The sequence below is a fragment of the Etheostoma cragini genome, chromosome 1 (assembly GCF_013103735.1).
Source record: "Etheostoma cragini isolate CJK2018 chromosome 1, CSU_Ecrag_1.0, whole genome shotgun sequence".
NCBI classification, from domain to species: Eukaryota; Metazoa; Chordata; class Actinopteri; order Perciformes; family Percidae; genus Etheostoma; species Etheostoma cragini.
Window position 1 is genome coordinate 15,302,707 of NC_048407.1, and position 18,981 is coordinate 15,321,687.

The 18,981-nt window shown below is 41.2% G+C and overlaps 2 protein-coding genes across 3 annotated transcripts; both read left to right on the top strand.

The window, feature by feature from the left end:
* The first annotated feature begins 554 nt into the window (after positions 1–554).
* Positions 555–7,572, top strand: adprhl1 (ADP-ribosylhydrolase like 1). 2 transcript variants are annotated; one of them, XM_034879522.1, is made up of 8 exons: positions 555–1,152; positions 2,443–2,607; positions 2,697–2,822; positions 3,016–3,156; positions 3,493–3,620; positions 3,721–3,853; positions 3,946–4,099; positions 5,107–7,572. In XM_034879522.1, the coding sequence occupies exons 1-8, from the start codon at positions 939–941 to the stop codon at positions 7,217–7,219; spliced, it is 3,174 nt and encodes a 1,057-aa protein (XP_034735413.1). In that variant the 5' UTR covers positions 555–938; the 3' UTR covers positions 7,220–7,572. The 2 variants fall into 2 exon arrangements, with proteins under 2 accessions (XP_034735413.1, XP_034735422.1); XM_034879531.1 differs by lacking the exon at positions 5,107–7,572 and having other exon boundaries at positions 572–1,152; positions 3,946–4,868.
* A 2,309-nt stretch (positions 7,573–9,881) lies between these two features.
* Positions 9,882–18,630, top strand: grtp1a (growth hormone regulated TBC protein 1a). Its single transcript, XM_034879580.1, has 8 exons — positions 9,882–10,562; positions 12,509–12,660; positions 12,750–12,908; positions 15,419–15,543; positions 16,023–16,119; positions 16,427–16,599; positions 17,639–17,824; positions 17,934–18,630. The coding sequence occupies exons 1-8, from the start codon at positions 10,489–10,491 to the stop codon at positions 18,045–18,047; spliced, it is 1,080 nt and encodes a 359-aa protein (XP_034735471.1). The 5' UTR covers positions 9,882–10,488; the 3' UTR covers positions 18,048–18,630.
* The last annotated feature ends 351 nt before the right edge of the window (positions 18,631–18,981 follow it).

The window sequence follows — 18,981 nt, forward strand, 5'->3', positions numbered from 1 at the left end:
AAGAATCAGTGTGTGTGTGTGTGCACATGTGTGTTTGAGAGTGTATGTAAACCGTCAGCTTTGTAACAGTAGTTCTTTATCAGGTTATATTCCGGCTGCATGTCATCATCATCGTTAGCTACTCTGGCAAATACTTTGTTTACTGTTACTTTTGAGTATGTTTCAAATAAAGAAAGAAACTGAGAGGGAGGGGAACTCTTGGATGAGGTGCACATAACTGGAGAGGGGATTAGCTGATGTCAGGGCAGGTGGTGATTAATAAAGATTTTTTTAAATAGTGAGGTAAAGATTAAAGAGTACAGCTTCACTGACAATGGAGGCAGGTTCATTGAGTGGGGATGGGTGGGATGTCAACTAGGTCCAGCACCAGCTGACATGCTTGCACCCCAGCACATTAGCATCCATTCCAGTGGGTCCAGCCCCCCATCACCACTCCACACCATCCGGCTTTTAGGCTTTGGGGCCATGGGGATTGCCTTTTTAGGAGACACCTGATCACAGCTGAACTCCCCACCGCCCAACACAAAGACACTGTGGCTGATAACGTGATGCTTTGGTATGTGTGTGTGCCCGCGCGGGTCCACCCTTGGTACTAAGAATGCTTGTTTGTGTGTGAGATAACTGATGAGAAACTAGACGAGAGCTCTGAGGGTGGGAAGGTGGTAGAGCTGTTATGTAGCGAGACAGAGGTCTGTATAGCTCCACATCAAGCTGAAGAAATTATGAGAGCTGGTGAGACTGTTCAGGATGTTTTGGGGCAAGAGAGTCTGTTCTGTTTTCATTCTTCTGTGACCGTGAGTCTTCTGAAGTGGTGAAGAAGAACTACAGCTGGTACAAGTTCTTATTTTGGCGTTTGTTTGTGCCAGGAGCCAACTAAATCAAGGGAGAGGTGTGACTGCTTCATTCAAGAGAAGATCTTTTTTTTTAAGCCCATTATTATGGAGAAATTCAAGGCAGCAATGGTTCTGGGTGCTGTTGGTGATGCTTTGGGCTACAGAAAGGGTCGCTGGGAAGGATGCACCTCAGGCAAGAAGATCCAAGAGGAACTGGCCTCTCTGGGAGGACTGGGGGCCCAGAAACTGGACCCAGATAACTGGCCCCTGAGCGATGCAACGCTGATGCACATCACCACAGCAGAAGCACTTGTAACAGGTATGTTTAGGATTGATGGCAAGAAGAATGACAAAGAGGATTCATGATTGTCCAGAAGGCAGATTAGAGAGCAGAAATCATAGCAAGTGTACGCACTCATTTCCTTCTTTCTCTTTATTTGAAATATTAAATACGTTAAATATCCAATCAAAATTAACTGCAATTTTACATCTAACTTTAAACATCTAACTTGTTCTTTATCTGTTCAATAATGTAAAGACACAACCTAATATTTCCCTAAAATATGGACAGCACATCAAACCTGTCATCCTTGTGAAGGACGAGAATAACTTCAGTCAATGGAAGCTGTTAATCATTGACTGGCAGAGTATGTCCTGCTGTCATACCATAATCCATAGATCAAAATCTCAGTAGAAGCCTAACCTCAAATCACTCAAATGTCATCTCTCAAGAGTTGCCAGGACAGAAAAGTCCAAAATAGACTACTTTGGAAAAACTGATCCTCAGCTCTCCTTTACTGAACAATAGCTGGTCAGACCAGACTCCTCCATAATCTGCCGGTCTCATGTTTGGCTGCAGATGGGGTTCAAAGCCAATGACAGCAGTCCTGTGAAATGGTGATGACATCTCCTGAGATTAGTAAACCATATTTAGCCACACACACACACACACACACACACACACACACACACACACGCACACACACGCACACACATGATGGATGTTATGAATGTTTGTGTTTGCTTGTCAATCTTTTTACCAGAATAAAGAATTACAGTGTGTAAAAGCAACTTTTGGGCAAAAATACTGTCACCCATTTTTATCTGAATCAGAGCATTGAGAACTTAAACCAGGCAAGACAAGAATTACTATTTTGTAACATAATCTAAACCATAGTCCAGTGAAGATTCCTGTCTTTCATCAAAATCATTGATAACTAAATTAGAGGTGCTGCTTCTTTGTCAACATAGTCTCTCTCTCTCTCTCTCTCTCTCTCTCTCACTCTCTCACACACACACACACACACACACACGTATATATTACACACACAAACAAATTCTATCAGGATGCCTGTGGGCTCTGCTCGTGGATCTCAGTTGACCTCATTGAGTGTGGAAGTGACTCAAGTCGCTGTGATGGCATGCTGGTTCTAATCTGTGGTGTGGCAGGCTGAGGCTAAATTTAGCGCACCACAGCACCACTCATCTTGCCTTGCATGCCAATCATGAATGACTCTTAGCCACTGTGTGTGTGTGTGTGTGTGTGTGTGTGTGTGTGTGTGTGTGTGTGTGTGTGTGTGTGTGTGTGTGTGTGTGTGTGTGTGTGTAGATTACTGGTGTCTGGAGGATCTGTACCGGGAGCTGGTGCGTCTCTATGTTGAATCCATGGTGTCTCTCCAGGGCCGAGCCCCTGATCCTGCAACAGTGGAGGGCTGTGTACACCTCAAACCTCATAACTTCTTGCTCGCCTGGCATACACCCTTCAATGAAAAAGGTAATTGGAGATTCTGAATATTGTTGTTGGTGTTTTTTTCTAACACAACAACAGTATATGAAAACAAGAGCACATGTGTCTATGTCCAGGGTCCGGGTTCGGGGCAGCTGCCAAGGCCATGTGTGTGGGTATGAGATACTGGCAACCGGAGAGACTAGACAGCCTGGTGGAGGTCAGCATTGAGATTGGCAGAATGACCCACAACCACCCCACAGGTGACAATGTTGTCAGTTTTCTAACCTATCCAAACAAATCGGATTAAACTACAGGCTGTCTATTGTGCGTCTAATAAACTGTTAAGCATCTTACATTACATTTTACCTGCAAGAATATTGACTTAATACTTGCTTAGGGTGAGTTTGAGTTAAAACACAATTGGTGTAGTTTTGGTGTCACTCTTGGCTTCAGGCTTCCTAGGCTCCTTGACAACGGCACTGTTTGCATCCTATGCGATCCAGGGGAAACCTCTTGTGACTTGGGGCCGGGAGCTCATGAAAGTTATCCCTCGGGCTGAGGAGTTCTGCAGGAAGACCATACGACACATGTCAGGTTAGGCTGTGTTTCTGTTTGTGTTAGTGAGGGGCACATGGTTTTACAGCTTGGTTGACTAATCCAGGTCAGTTAAAGCTTCTAGGTACACTGCAAAAATAGATGTGTCAAAAAACAACACATGTGACAGTGTAGATAGCATTTTGACACATGTTCTACATTCTACTTGTGTCATTTTTAACACATCTTTTTTTGCTATGTACAAAAAGAGTAATACTAATGTATGTTTGTCAGTGTATAAAGTAAGTTCTTGAGTTTGGTATGTACGCACATGTCTGAGAGAGCACGATTATCAGATGATACCAGGAATGTGTGTGATTGTGCATCCATATGCAGAGTATCAAGAAAACTGGTTCTACTTTGAGGCCAAGTGGCAGTTTTACCTGGAAGAGAGAGAGATAGAGAAGGAAGGACAGAACAAACCTTCGTTCCCTGATCGCTACGATGCTGACGAGACAGACAAGGTAAATCCTGCCTCTCTGTCACATACCAAAAATAACCATGCTAAACACAACCCCTAACTAGAACTGCGTGCTGCTGTTACTCTGTCCTCGCCTATAAAAGATGTATAAGCGTTGGAGCTCAGAGGGCCGTGCGGGCCGCAGAGGTCATGATGCCCCCATGATAGCCTACGATGCCCTTCTGGCAGCAGGGAGTGACTGGGCTGAACTGTGTAAAAGAGCCATGTTCCATGGAGGTGAGAAGACATTTTAATTCACAAACAATAATAAAACACTGTCTGCTCACTGTGACGTCCGTGAAAATGCTCTGTTTTTTGTTTTGTTTTAGGTGAGAGTGAAGCCACAGGTCTGATCGCAGGTTGTCTTTATGGCCTCATGCATGGCCTGAGTCAGGTTCCCCCAGGCCTGTACCAGGATTTGGAGAAAAGAGAGCGTCTGGAAGAGCTGGGAGAAAAGCTTTACAAATCAGCATCTGCAGAGAGGTGCATAGACAAGTAATCCTGCTCTTCACTGGTCCGAGCCCTACTGGCTATCAGAGGAACTGCACATGATTGTCAACTGCTTCCCTTTGTCCCACACTGCCCTCTAGTCGGTCTTGGTCCCCTCCTTGCCAATCTTGCCCTCCTGTCCTTGATTTTTCTATGTCTATCTGTCTTGATTTGGACATGTTGAAGCACCTGTCAATGCAGGTGTGAGGCAGAGGAATGTCTAAAGGGTGACAATTTAGGGTACTGAGTTCAGCCTTTGTCTGTCATGAATACTTTCTTGTGAGATCATCTCTCTAGAGCTACATCTGCAATCAGTTTGCATACATTTCGTGTTTTGTTTATCTTAGATAAGAATAGCCTGTCTTCACCTAACAGTAAATGACAGAACTGTGGGGCAATAAAAACTCTTCTGCTAAACCACTTAAATTCTCAAAAAGAACTAACAAAAATAATTTCTTCTATGACCTTTTCCTTTTTTTAAAGCTACACTTTATTAACATGAAGTGCACAGTTATGTTCTTCAATACATTGTGCAAACTTGATGAAAGCCTTATGACTTTCATATATTCATCTCTCCAAAGTAAGTTTCAATAGTTTTTAATGTACATACATTTTGGCTTTTTAATGCATGTAACATGTGGTTGAAATTTTAAAATAATTTGAACTTTTATGCATAACAAAATTTAGTTGTGGAATAGTAATAGTTTTATCTTCTATGATCAATTATTATTTGCACTGTAATGCTTTTATCTGTCTCTCTTTGTCTAACTACACATTTATATATACATAACACTTATTTTAAAGAGCAGCTTGTCTCCTTTCTTAATTTCCTACCAGATTTCTTCGTCTTGCTAGACAACCCTCCTCTACAATCCCCCACACTAATCACCTCTAACATGACATTTTCATGCAATAGTAAATTTACTAATTTGCCAATTATAGTTTAACTCTGCTATCAATAACTATTCAGGTATGTCATGCATGTCCTCTATTCTCCATAGACCAGATTCTCGGAAAACTGGTATCAGCCCTGATGCCAGTAAGTTGAGGAAGTTGGTTAGAGACCCCAACTGCCGTCCTGTGCTCCGAGGGATTATGGAGAGTCTCCTGCATTACCTGACACAGGATGTATCTAAGTGGACCACCAGAAACAGGAACCCAGAGACCCCAGGGTTAGATATTGTAGTTGAAAGATGCACAGATTGGCCTGATCAGAGAGTTGAGGCTTCAGTGAGACAGACCCAACTTCATACAAGCTGCACTATTGTTCAGCTCCCTGAAGAACATAAAACGACCCGTTTCAAGATCCTTGAAAAATGCCAGTCATATCCACAAAAAGACAGATTGCCAAGCAGGTATGGGGGAGATAAAAAAGTGGGAGGATTAAAACAACGGCGTCTTACCACATTTCAGCTCCTTCAATCCAAATTCATACGGTCCACACCCAAACCTCCCATCACCCACCAAAGGGAGGTAGGTACTCTGTCCTCCAGCAAAGGAGTGGCAGGTAAAGTGAACCACTGCCAAGACAGTGAGCATGACATTTACAAGAAGGGCCGGACTAGAAGAGAACAAGGAGTAAAGACAGGGTGCAGTGTGCAAGATATTCTAGCCAAGTTTGCTGTGGCTGAGCAAAGAGAAAAGGGCAAGAACATGCTGAGCCAACAGCCAATCAAACCAAGAGCTGTTGGAAAAGGGATCCTCCTATCTTCCTTGATGGCGAGGTTTGAAACCCTGGCTACAGTATGTAAAGTACGGGACTTGAAATGTTCACATGAAAAGCCCCCTGGAGGAGTCAAGGTGACAAGTAGTGTAAAACAGAGGGTAGCCTGTAATGAAAGATGGCAGCAACAGGAGCTGAATCAAACTGTTCACATACAAAACCAAACAAGCAAAATGAAAAGTAAATCTGTTGCACAGCAGTTGAGAGGAAATCAAACACATGTGCAAGAACGTAAACCAGAGCAGGCAGTAGATGTATTATCAAAACTAAACATGGAAGAAAGAAATAATTTGAAAGCAGAGCAAATGAAGCACTTAGATCAAAACTCTAAAGACCATTGCTCATTGAACCATGTAATAGATCATACTTGTGATAATGATGTTAAGGGTGGGAGGTCAGGGAAATATGAAATTCAGGCTACAGTAGAAAAAAATAGTATTACCAGCAAGTTAAACCATGCACATGTAGAGCTAGACTGTTTGACATCTGTCACTGAGATGTCACTCACAGAGCCTTACAGGCTTTTTCCAAGTGTAGAAGCCCAACTGAAGTGGCGTGTGGCAACCATCGTGACCTGCTCTCCAGTGTGGTCCACATTTGTAGACTCCTCTCCTAAACTATATTCTCTGGAACCATCAGAAAGTTCACACTTGGAAATGAAACCTAACTTGAAGACAGAAGTTCCTCATAGAGCCCTACAACACACAAACACAGGTGAACCTTCCACTGCATCAACTGAAGGGAGATGCCCTTCAAAGCCCAACGTTGAGGGACTTTCTACTCATGCAGGCCGCGACCCCTTAGAGAACGGAGCAGCGGAAGATCCACCCAAACCTGTGACTATCCAAACAACGTTGCCCAAGTACGTCATTCCATGTGTTTGCAGATTTGAACAAGATGCCAATGATGAGACTGACTCTTCCCCTCAATCAGCACCGCACCCAGAAACTACAACTCCTTCGATTGCAATTCCACCACCACACCCTGATCCATCTATGGCTGCTAATAACACTGGATTGGTGACAATGGGTATTGGCCTATGTTCTCTTACTAACAATAAGGCGCAAACATTTATAACAACAACAAAGAAACCAACGGATGGTAAACCACATGAAAAAGACAGGCAGGCCAAGGAGGGAAGAGAAGAACTACCAATCATAGACATTAAAGATACTAGTGTGCAGCCAAGTTTTAGAATTTCTGAAGCAAGTGCCAGTAAGGCTACATTTGAAGACAGCGAGACGTCCGCTGTAACATTACCAAAGATTCAACCTGAAAGAGTCAATCCAAAACAGAGACCAAAATACACAACAATCAACTACGGGGATCCTTCAGTCAAACAAACATATAAACCCAAAACCATACGATTTACGGACACCTTTACTTTCTAGGTTGCTACAATCTAAGAACTGTAAGGAATTCAAAGATTCCAGTTACTCTCACTGTACCATCATACATCAGCAACAATACACAGTTACTGTAATACAAAGTTACAGCTACAAAAACACAGTGCAAACAAGTGAAACAAGTGTAACTGATCATACATGAAGTAGTACACACTGGACAAAATATTAGGTCACATTGCTCATGGAAAACCCTTTGCAAACACTAACAGTATCTGTGTAGTGTATTTATCACAACATTGTTGATCAAAGATTTTTCTTAATAGGCTTGCTTTAAAAATCATCCAGTGTATTTTCTTAGAGACTCACAAAAGGGCTCTACTGTATCAGGTTAATAAGAAAAATATATATCACTGATCGACTTTAATATTTTTTGCAATAGAGCACTGGTAACCTCAAATTGACCAACAACAGTTATACTACCTGGCCAAAACTTTATGAAGGTTGTTTCAAATAGTGCTGCCTTTTAAGTAACAAAAAACAGTGTCATCATCTTTTGTACTTGCACCACTTTAAATAATGTTACTCACAAGTCAGTGTCAACAATGTTAACGGCAGGCTGGATAAAGTGGAGCTTAAACAAGTAGAGCACGTTTCTGTTATATGATATGACTGGGTATTATAAGACTAGTGTAATTTTAAAAGGTGTATTATAATTGAAGTGAGGATAATTGTGTGTTAATCCATCCATCTATCCCTTTTCTGCTGCTTAACCGGGGCCAGACAAGGTTCAGCCACCTCTCTCCAGGATTTTCCAGCTTCCCCTGGGTATCTCCTGGTACCAAAGCTAGATGGTTTCCTTGTCAGGTGCAGGCTGCTCAAGTCTGTTGTGTTATGTATCATACAAAAGGCTCTTCTCAAGATATCAAGATACCGCGCAATCTTCTTTTTTTTTTGGAAACCTTCTCAACACTTTACCAGCTTGCTGTAATGCTGACTCATTTATTCCCTCCTTATTGTCCCAGTGGAATATGGTCATTTTAGTAGACTTTCAAACTATGGATAGAGCTCAAATCTATGAGTACAGTTTTAAAAACAATTTTTGATACAAACAGCTGCTGTGTACATTAATTACTTTTGTGGTAAACTGGCCAAATACATGGTCACAAGGCTTATTTCATGACGGTTGCCTAGAAAAGATTAATGGTTGCACACACACACACACACACACACACACACACACACACACACACACACACACGCACACACAATAACAGGATTACACTACTGCTAAAACATGAGTCTGCATTTGGACTTCTTCCAGTATGTTCACAGGAGGATAAGACTGACGCCTACATGACCCATGATCTGCCCATCCCAAGGCAGTAGTGGAGACGAAAAATATGGTGCTGTTACTGAGTTTCTATGTGTGTATATAGGGCAGAAACACTTGAAACCCAGTTTAAGTAATTTAATGTAGGCAGAGTTAAGCTTAACTTTGTACAACTTTGGTGAATTTCTGTATACTCGCATTCGGTTGGTTAAAACAACATACAACACAGTCAAATATACCCACACACTGAATTATTTAGGAGATGAAAAAATCCCAAAAGTGTCACGTCAAACACTAAACAGTGTCCATTACTTGACTTCTTGTGAGTGCAAGTTAAACTGACACATTTTTATCACCACATGACGCTTTCTTTTCCAAATTAGAATCAACTAAGGAGTGTTCAAAGACAGCCACCAAAAATCCCCCAAGATAACCTTAGTGTCACTTTCCGACAGTCCTTCTTGGAAGTGGATGACATCACTGATTCACTGACTGAGGCTCTGTTCCAGATTCTCTCATCAGCACATAATCAAATGGAAATCTGGTGACTTGACTCTAAAGTCTACGTCAAATGTTTCCCTACGGGAAAGCTGGGCTGATGCTGGGACAAAAAGACACAGTGTAGACTGATGTTTATTTTGAGTTCATCAATTTATTTGCTTAACCCAAGGCCTTAATAATAATAATAATAATAATAATAATAATAATAATAATAATAATGATGAATCGTTGTTTTTCTCCACGGTGGGAGCTCTGAATCACCCATGCAGCAGATTGGTCTGAGTCGGTATATTTTACTGGAGCAGCGCTGCCCAGTAGAGCCTCAGGTGAACAGATGGCTGCGTCTACCTTTACTACGTGGCTGCACTGGAGAGGGCGCGGCTATATCTTGCACGTTTGCTGCCTTTACGTGTTATCGGAAATATTATCTTTTTAGTGGAAATGGGAAGACCCTAAGGATTTTTAATCAGGGAGTTGCCGATGTGACGGTTATGTTAAAGGCTGTGTTAGTGTCAGTAGTTGATGTTTACATGATATGTTATATAGCATTTTGTTTGAGCAACATGTGAAATAAAAATGAAATGCTTATTGCTTACTGAATAAACAGTCATGTCAGGATTTTCTTCTGTTTTTAACCAGCTTCAACACTTCATAAAAGGGGGGTTTATTTGTATAAGTGGTTACTAGTTGTTACTAGTAGGCTACATGCTGAAGGAGATATAACAGCAGAGACATTGTGAGCAAAGCCAACACTGAATTAGGTCTACTAAAAACCTCAATCTGATGCACACCTCTCACCTGTTTTGTATCGAAAGAGCCCTGAATGCGCCACAGGTCACATTTAGCATTCCCATGAGAGCTCTGAAGTGGGATGTTCCGGGAATTACTCGAAAGCAGCATTAGGTCTGATTGGCGTGTGTCCTGGGACAAACGTCACGAGCTCGAAATCTTCCATTGAGTAGCTAGCTAGTTAGTTGGTCCGGACAAAAGCAGTGGAAGTGACTTGTATTTGGATTACATTCGTGTAACTGTTGTTATTATAGCTTGGTTAGTTATCGTTAACACTCCGAGGAAGAGCGAGGGGCAAGCAGCAGGTGCATATGGATGGCGATAAAACTCAATGCAAAGTCCGTTCTCTCCACACAGCGTAGCAATTAAATATTTAAAGAATCGAACTAAAGCAAGTAGGCTACTTAGTTTCGGGAAAAGCGTAAGAATGCGTTTTCGCGACTTTCCCCTTTCGAGAGTAGCATGTTAAGCCCAGGAAAAAGCAGCGTCTCTCCGTCCCGACTGTGCTCAAGCAAACATGGAGAAAAGTTAAAAGTGCAAATTGACGTTAACGGTAATTTACCTCAACTGTGACGTCGCCATTCATGTTAGTTGTAAACTTGTTTTGGCCTTTTTTGGAGAAAAACAACCGGGCGGATACATGGTGAGACTCTAGCACACATATTCTCAGGATATTACTGGAACAGAAGAGGCAATGGAGAAGAAGAACAAGCCGAGCGATCGGACCCGCTCCCCGGGTGACGGTAGAGCCAAAGACAGAGTGGGCAGGTAACGTTAGCATACGTAATGGGCTTTAACGGTTAACTAGCCGGTATATAGCCTGCTAAAACGCCTAAAAACACCTTATTGTGATTTACAGTAGCTAACTGTTACTTTCTGTTGGAGTTGTGCCCGCAGTGGCCTGTTGGTGTTTAATGTTGTACAGTTTTGTTTAGCCTATCTTATTAGAAATTGGACAATATGTCGTATCAATAAAACTTACAAAATATACATGTATAATTATTATGTTTGTACATTAAGGTGTCAGTCTTGGTTGATTTTGAATTTGAATTTGAGTGAAAACAATGGCATTTTCGTGAGAATTTAGCACTCTGGAGCATAGAAGGCTATTCATTCTACTTCTATGGTCTGGGGCATTAGACATATGTCTATGTTCTGGAGCATTAGACATATGTCTATGGTCTGGAGCATTAGACATATGTCTATGGTCTGGAGCATTAGACATATGTCTATGGTCTGGAGCATTAGACATATGTCTATGGTCTGGAGCATTAGACACATTTTGTCATTGGTCTGGAGGCTGTTTTATATCAGTGGTTGATACATGAGCTTCAAGTTTTCAGAAAGGTGTGCACAGTTTCATTTTTTCAATGGAAAAAATCTGTACAGCATTTTTTCCAGAAATTACAGCTTTAAAGAAAACAGTCTATACACAGTTGCCACGGTTTGATACACCTAGCTCATATTAATGCAGTGTTACAACGGCTTCATAATATATCCTACCTTCAAGAAGATTAATATGATCACCTTTTGTTAAAAGTGTTTTAGAGAGGTGTTGATTCAACGTTGTGGTCGTTTTAGTGGCTGGTTGTAGTCATTTTCTGTAAGCTGGAGTTTTAGATGCTTTTTCTAATATTTTGCACAGTCCATTTTATTCTAATGAGGCTAAACTAAATATTAATAACTACAGCCTCCAGTACGTTCAATCACCACCTCTCTAAAACTGCTGCAACAAAACTGAAGGTATGCTTTATTGCACAGCTGTTGCATTTGACTGCCTTAGTTTAGGTGTACCCAATAAACTGGCAACTGAGTAGTGTGTTTATCGGACTTGCGGGGAACTGCACTGGAAATACTTGAAATTTTTATTCTGTCTACATGTCAACAGAGGCTAAAGCTTTTTGGCTTAGTTGTACATCTAAATAAAATCCACTCTCATCTCTGCAGTATATGTTAAATCATAAAAATCAAGACAAGGTGAGCTGTTGCACAGTTAAAACAAACTTTCAGATAACACCTGAAATCAGGAGCCACGTTCACACACTCTACATCAAGTGTGTGTGACCTTGCTTTTGTTTTGAAAACAAAGTCATTCTCAGATGAGGACCATGTTTGCGTAATGATCTCTTTTTATTTCCACCATGTATTTACAGAGCCACATAAGTTGGAACCGGGGCCGTGTGTGTGGTAGACTGTAGTGAAGGCATAAGGTCTGTTGCGCTTGAACGTTTTCGAAACAAATGCAGGAAACCCACCACATTGCTGGTCTCTGGGTGCATTTCTTCTACAAGGCTGACATGGTCTTGTGAAAGGGTTAAGCCGCAGGAAGATTATCATGTTACCTAAGACATTAGGTTGAGCAACCTGCTCCTATGAATGTTTCATGTAGAAACAGATTGTAGATCTATGTAATGTAGATTCACAAGATATAGACCTATAATTATACTGGTTATGTGTATAAAAGATGACATTGATAAAATGGAACCATTAGTCTTTTGCTGTGCTGTAAAGGTTTTATCCAATCTAGTTATGCCTGAATAGGGTGCTAAGTGAGGGGGCGTGTTTTTTATTGTTTTTTTTTTTACTTTAAGTTTATGTCACCTAGTAAAATATAAAACACACATATTTAAAATGTATTAAAACAATATTTAATCCTTTTTTTATGTGTTTCTTTATAGTTTTTAATTGTTTCTAACTTTAACTTTTTGGCTCAGTGTGGATCCGTATGGCTTTGAGCGCTCAAAGGACTTTGATTACGAGTCCTACGAGGAGCTCATGTCTGAGTATCTAGTTGTGCTCACCCGACGATCCATCAAGTGGTCCAAACTATTGAAGGGCAAAAGCAAGGTGCAGAAGAATGTAAAACGTGAGTGTGAAAACTGAACACGCTAGTGTCCTCGCAGAATGAGCATATGCAATAAAGTTTAATTAAACTCAAATGCTCTCTCATTTCAGTAAAGCGTTATGTACGTAAGGGGATTCCCAATGAGCACCGGGCTATGATCTGGATGGCAGCTAGTGGGGCCCAAGACCAGCTCGAGAGGAACCCAGGATACTACCAGTCCCTGCTCCGAGCCGAGCACGACCCCAAGCTGGTGGAGACCATCTGCACAGGTCAGGCTGTCAAAGGTTTCTCCTTCACCCATATGCAGACTCCGACCTCCTTAAAAGCCCTGACACACAACAGCAAGCTAACATTAAAGAAAATGGTTTTCCCTGCCATTATACGGCGTATTCCCAGTGCCTACGCGTTTTGGCGCATTGCCAAGTGTATTCATGTAAAAACTATGTGCATGATGGTAAAAGTACACTGTGACACACACAGTGTTACAGCCACACACACTCCAGGTTGCGCACACAGCTGCAGCTGCACATACTGAAGTAGAGCGGACATTTAAGGTGGACCAGCTATTCTCATTGGAGTGGTATCTCCCTCGCTACAACCGAAAACAACTTCACTTTATGCAAATAACTCTGCGATGAACATTTCACTAATATGCAAATGAGAGCATGTGAGCGCTCTAAACACCCCTTAGCGTACCCCGAAGAACCAGCCCTAGCAAAGAATCAGTGTATTGCTGCACGTCCTCTGTTAGAAGTTGCACTTGAACCTCCATCTGACCCCTGATCAGAGGATGAAACAGTTTGTAATCCAAAGATCATCATGAACTAAACAAATTAGCCAATTATCTTTACTCTAATGTGAATTATATTAAAAGTCTAAAAAAAAAATGTGCGCTGGCATTCTCAGCATGTGGTCTGAACCAGTATTATAAGAGATTTCTTTGAACACCCAGTCAGGGAATTCTTTCTCTCTGACTGCCTCCGAGGCTGAAGCAGTCAGTGGGCAGATTCTGAACTCTTGCTGATAACAGCCAAAAGTGCCAGACACACCGCAAACGCCACAGCCAACAGCCAGCCACACAGGGCACACCGACAGTTTGGTGTTTTCAGAGCTCTTACTCTAGACATTACAGAATTTTTTTTAGCATTCAGCGTGACATATGCATGGCTTTCTGAGTAAGACTGTTCTTCAACCAGACCAGCTACCCTGTTGGTTTCCCTGATTGAAATGTTGACTGGGCTTTAGGCCTGCACGATTAATCGTTGTTTTTTTTATGACTTTGATTCTCATTTAATTTTACGAGCCAAATGCATCACAAACGTTACTACTTTCTTCTGTGAGTTTCAAACATAAACCGTTTAAAATAGGCTTTAAAGTGCTCCCAAGCACTGCATTTCCTGCAGACGTGTAACTGGGAACCCAGAAATTCTGGAATTCCATGTAAAATTTAACAAAACAACATAGTCCGTGCAATTGCCTGGCTTCATGGCGGTACCAAAAGTCGGAAGAAAGTGTCTGAGTCCTATTTGATTATGACAGTGTCAGATAAAAGCAAGTGCCTTGCAGTGGAAGGTGGTAAAATATGTGGACAGTTTATTACAGGGAAACATCCCACGAATTTGCGATTATTATCGCTTGCCCAGTGCCTCTTGGGATGTTTAAAGCTTGGGGAATCTTTTTGTATCCAAATCCGGCTTTAAACTTCTCCACGACAGTATCACGGACCTGCCTGGCGTGTTCCTTGTTCTTCATGATGCTCTCTGAGACAATCACAGAGCAGGTGCATTTACACGGAGACTTGATTACACACAGGTGGATTCTGTTCATCATCATTAGTGATTTAGGTCAACTTTGGATCATTCAGAGATCCTCACTGAACTTCTGGAGAGAGTTTGCTGCACTGAAAGTAAAGGGGCTGAATCATTTTGCACTCCCAATTTTTCAGGTTTTTTTTTTGTTAAAAAAGTTTAAAATATCCAATAAATGTTGTTTGTGTGCGTTGTTACACAATACTTTTTCTGACCTTTTCAAATCCACTGACAAATGACCCATATTACAAAAAAAGACAAAAAAACTAATAAAAACTGAACTGAACTAGAAATCCTACTTTAAAAAGTAATTAAAACTAAACTGACCTCAAAAACAAAAAGTCGAAATGAAAATAAAAAGTTATCAAAAATGCAAAACTATAATAACCATGTTTTGGTACTGCCAATTTGTTTTGTTTTGTCACGGTCAAAAAAAATTGTGGCAGAGAAACGTGGTATCAGTTCTACACAAACAAATAGTGATTCGTATTTTTCCCCAAATCGTGCAGGCCTACTGGAACACTCCACAGTGGTTTATAATAATTATAACCAAGGACTTGAAAGTTAGCACGGTAACAATCATTTCGTCCCGTGTCTCTGACATTGCGGGCAAACATTTCTCTACCCTGTAGTATTCACGTCACAGTACAAAGTAATCTGACAGAAATGTGTGCTTGCTTGTATTTGTTCAGCTTGTTGGCGATGTTGCATTGTTTTGGTGCTTAATAACACTTAATAAACTCATTTGGTTTTATTATAATTACAAATTATGATCACTTTAACTGAGCAACAGTGAAAGAATTCAGATCCACATTTTGAATTCACACAATTGAAAAGAGCAGCATGCTTTTCAGGCTCAGCACCAGCAGAAAGGAGTTGTCCAAGCTTTACCTGCAGTCTTACTTTCATGCATCCATAAACACACAACACTGAAGATACATGTCTTTCCGTGCGGTATTCTTTGCTTATAGACTTGAACAGAACATTTCCAGACAACATCCAGTTCCGCAAGACATCCAACCCCTGTCTGCAGAAAGCTCTGTACAACGTGCTACTGGCTATTGGCTACCACAACCCAGTTGTTGGCTACTGTCAGGTAATATTACTGCATAGATCCAGCCTAAACTCAATTTAGCATAACACAATTCTTACACCTTTTTCTTACATGTGTGTGACCTGAATATGTGCAAAGTACAATTCCAGTAAAATGTAATCTCATCAGCTCCTTCAATTTGGGCATTATTTATCATAAAGCAGAATGCGATCAGTCTTAGGCAGGGGCCTTTATTTAGGAGTGTTTTTATAACACGATATTAGTCCCTGCACAATTATACAATGTGTATGTTTCCAAAGAAAGGCTGTTTGTGTCTCAGTGTGTTAATCATTTGCATTTGAAAAGCCCATCACATTAATCAGAGCATAAGCAGACTGGTTTTCAATTCAAACAGGCAGCAGGGCTGTGGTGAAGGCTACATCTCTTACAAAGTATAACTAGAACCCATCTGTGTGTAATCATACTCGAGCAGCCTCTTTCAGTTTGAACGTTTTAAAGTGTGTCTCTCTTTTGTCTTTTAGGGGATGAACTTCATAGCTGGGTACCTTCTTATCATCACAAAAGATGAAGAGAAGTCCTTCTGGCTGATGGAAGCACTCCTCGGTAGAATTTTACCAGGTATGTATGTATGTGGGTGTGGGTGTGTGTGTGTGGGTGTGGGTGTGGGTGTGGGTGTGTGTGTGTGTGTGTGTGTGTGTGTGTGTGTGTGCACGCACGCACATGGTCTTTATCTGCCAGTGGCTTAAGACCTGCAGTACGTTTTTATTCGTGTTTTGTACTCACTCAAACACGGAAATGTCGATATAAATTGATTCAAACTGTAAACGTTTATGCTATTTTTGTATTATAAAAATGGATGTGTATCTCTTTGCAGTTAATAAAGTTGTGTGTGTGTGTGTGTGTGTGTGTGTTTGTGTGTGTGTAGACTACTACAGTCCAGCCATGCTGGGGCTCAAGACGGACCAGGAGGTGTTAGGGGAACTGGTGAAAGTTAAAATCCCCGGAGTGTGGCAGACCATGATGGATCATAATGTCATGTGGACCCTGGTGGTCTCCCGATGGTTCATCTGTCTCTACATAGACGTCTTGCCAGTAGAGGTGAGTGTATCTGTGTGTCCCCAATGTGGACAGGAGGGAAGTCCTGCCGTTGTCACTGCAGTCTATTCATATGCTATTTATCCCCAGTCAAAATTGCTTTATTCAAGGTTTAAGCTTGATAACAGACAGTATAAAAGGTCAGAGACTGGGTCATTGGCATTCAGGACTTTATACAATTAATACATATATACAGTACATTAGACAACAAAGTTACAATAAGCGTTAATGTTTTGTTTTTAAAGTGTGTTTCTGTCAAAAGTCAAAGCATGCTGTTCAACAACACTGTGTGCTAAATGCTCAATGCCAGCGCTGCTTTTAGTGGATTCAGATAAAAATAAGGGGGAAACGTTTTTTATTCTTTCAACGTGGAATGGCCGGGCCACCATGTAAACAGGCCAGGCTGTTAGCTAACTGCCTGTGTTCGGCTAGGGCAGGGCGTGGACCTTTATGTTTGCATGCGCAGACATGGCCCTTCACTAGGAGGGCGGAACACATGCAGATGTTGCTGCTACGCCCTCGAGATTTCACCCCCTCACACAGGCAGGAGGAGTTCAGAAAACTGCAGCAACACGGACATGATGGACAAGATCGATTCAGGCTTGCTGCTGTAGTGTCCAAGTTTTTCTTTTTCTCTACTTAAGTAAAGCACCTGAGATTTAATTTTCTAATTTAGAAGTAGCTAAGTCGCTATTTTAAGGAAGGGGTAGGACAATTATATGGAAAAAAAGTTAACTATTACATTTTAGTTGTAGTATGTTAACACATTTGGTGAACTAGATATACAGCAAGTGAGTAGATTCTAACAATCCCATGATAATGAGAGTATGCATTCATTTTCAGTAATTTACTTACACCAGCTGGTGGCCTTTGGATGTAACTCTTCATGCGACATACTGGTTGTTGTGTTGGAGAGTTTCTAATGCTGTCTATAACTGTTACACTGCAACTGAGTTGCATAGATGTTTGTTAAACGTCCTATTGGGCAACACGTTGCATGTTTTCGTTTATGTAATTTGCTTCTTTTGTTGTTTCTCTGCAGACAGTTTTGCGGATTTGGGATTGCCTGTTTTATGAGGGCTCTAAAATCCTGTTCCGTGTCGCTCTCACACTAATCCACCACAACCAGGCTCTGATTCAAAAAGCCCAGTCTCTGCCGGATGTCTGCCAAAACTTCAAGCAGATCACCCATGGACCATTGGTTGATGAATGCCACACGTTCATGCAGGTAAAAAGCGAAGGGAGGTATTCCATCACACGTGACACTAGAGGAAGGAGCAATCCGTGGCATATATAGTCTTTAATCCTATAATCCTGGTGTTTCTTGCCTTTCCTAGAAAATCTTCACTGAACCAGGAAGTCTCTCCATGGCAACCTTGACTAAGCTGCGGGCAACATTTCGATCTCGCATTATTACAGAAGAACTCGGGCCAACTGATCCTGAAAGTTAATACACATTCCACAAAGGATGAGCACCTTTTTTACTAAACTAATGTCCCAGTGACCTTTACACTGTTGAGCTTGTGTCTTAAACCTTTTCCTTCAGGCTATCATACTGCCCAAGTGTAAAAGCACGGTGAAAGGACAATATTCTTAACAATGTGCTGTATGAGCTGACGATTCCATTTCAAATGTAGTTTCTTCTTCTTTAGTTAAATAATGCACTTTACTCCTGAACGTCAGCGACACTGTAGAGAGAAAGCTCGGCAGAGGCCAGGTCAGATTAATAATGTGTTGCACGCCGTGAGGACAGCCAGGAGGCCTGCTGCATTTCACGGTGAACGCTTGATTGAAAAAAAACTCCATGCTGGCACTACCTTCTGTGAAGTTGAATGTGAATTATACTGATTACATGGCAGAGACATATTTTGTTAAATAATTCAGAATTTGATTCTTGTACTTACTGGTTGTGTTCAGGTTTTGAGCAAATGTAGTAGTTCCTGACCTCAGCCGTTAATTTAAGCGCAGTATGATGAAATAATCGAGTATGATTGAAAGGGCTGCTCTCTATAAGAATAAAAGATCAAATCACTGTAATTTATATTAACATTTATTTAAGGAAAGAGTTGGGAAGAGAGACCGGAAAACAATTCCATGCACCTGTTCACGTGTCCTATTGAATACATTTAAGCAATGCAGAGTTGTAATCTGTGTGTGGCTGGACCACTACACACTGTTTAATCAGTGCACTGATGGGACAGTCTCCACAGTGGAGGAATATGACTGGAAAGAAGAAGCTTTCCCTTTTTTATATCAGTGGGATTATTTTATGCTCATGGTGAGCATATTCAGGAATAAAACTCCTCCTAACTTGAAATGTTTTTATTTTCACACACACAAGCTTTTGGAACTTTTTTTTTTAAAATCTTTGTCTTTGACTTTCCC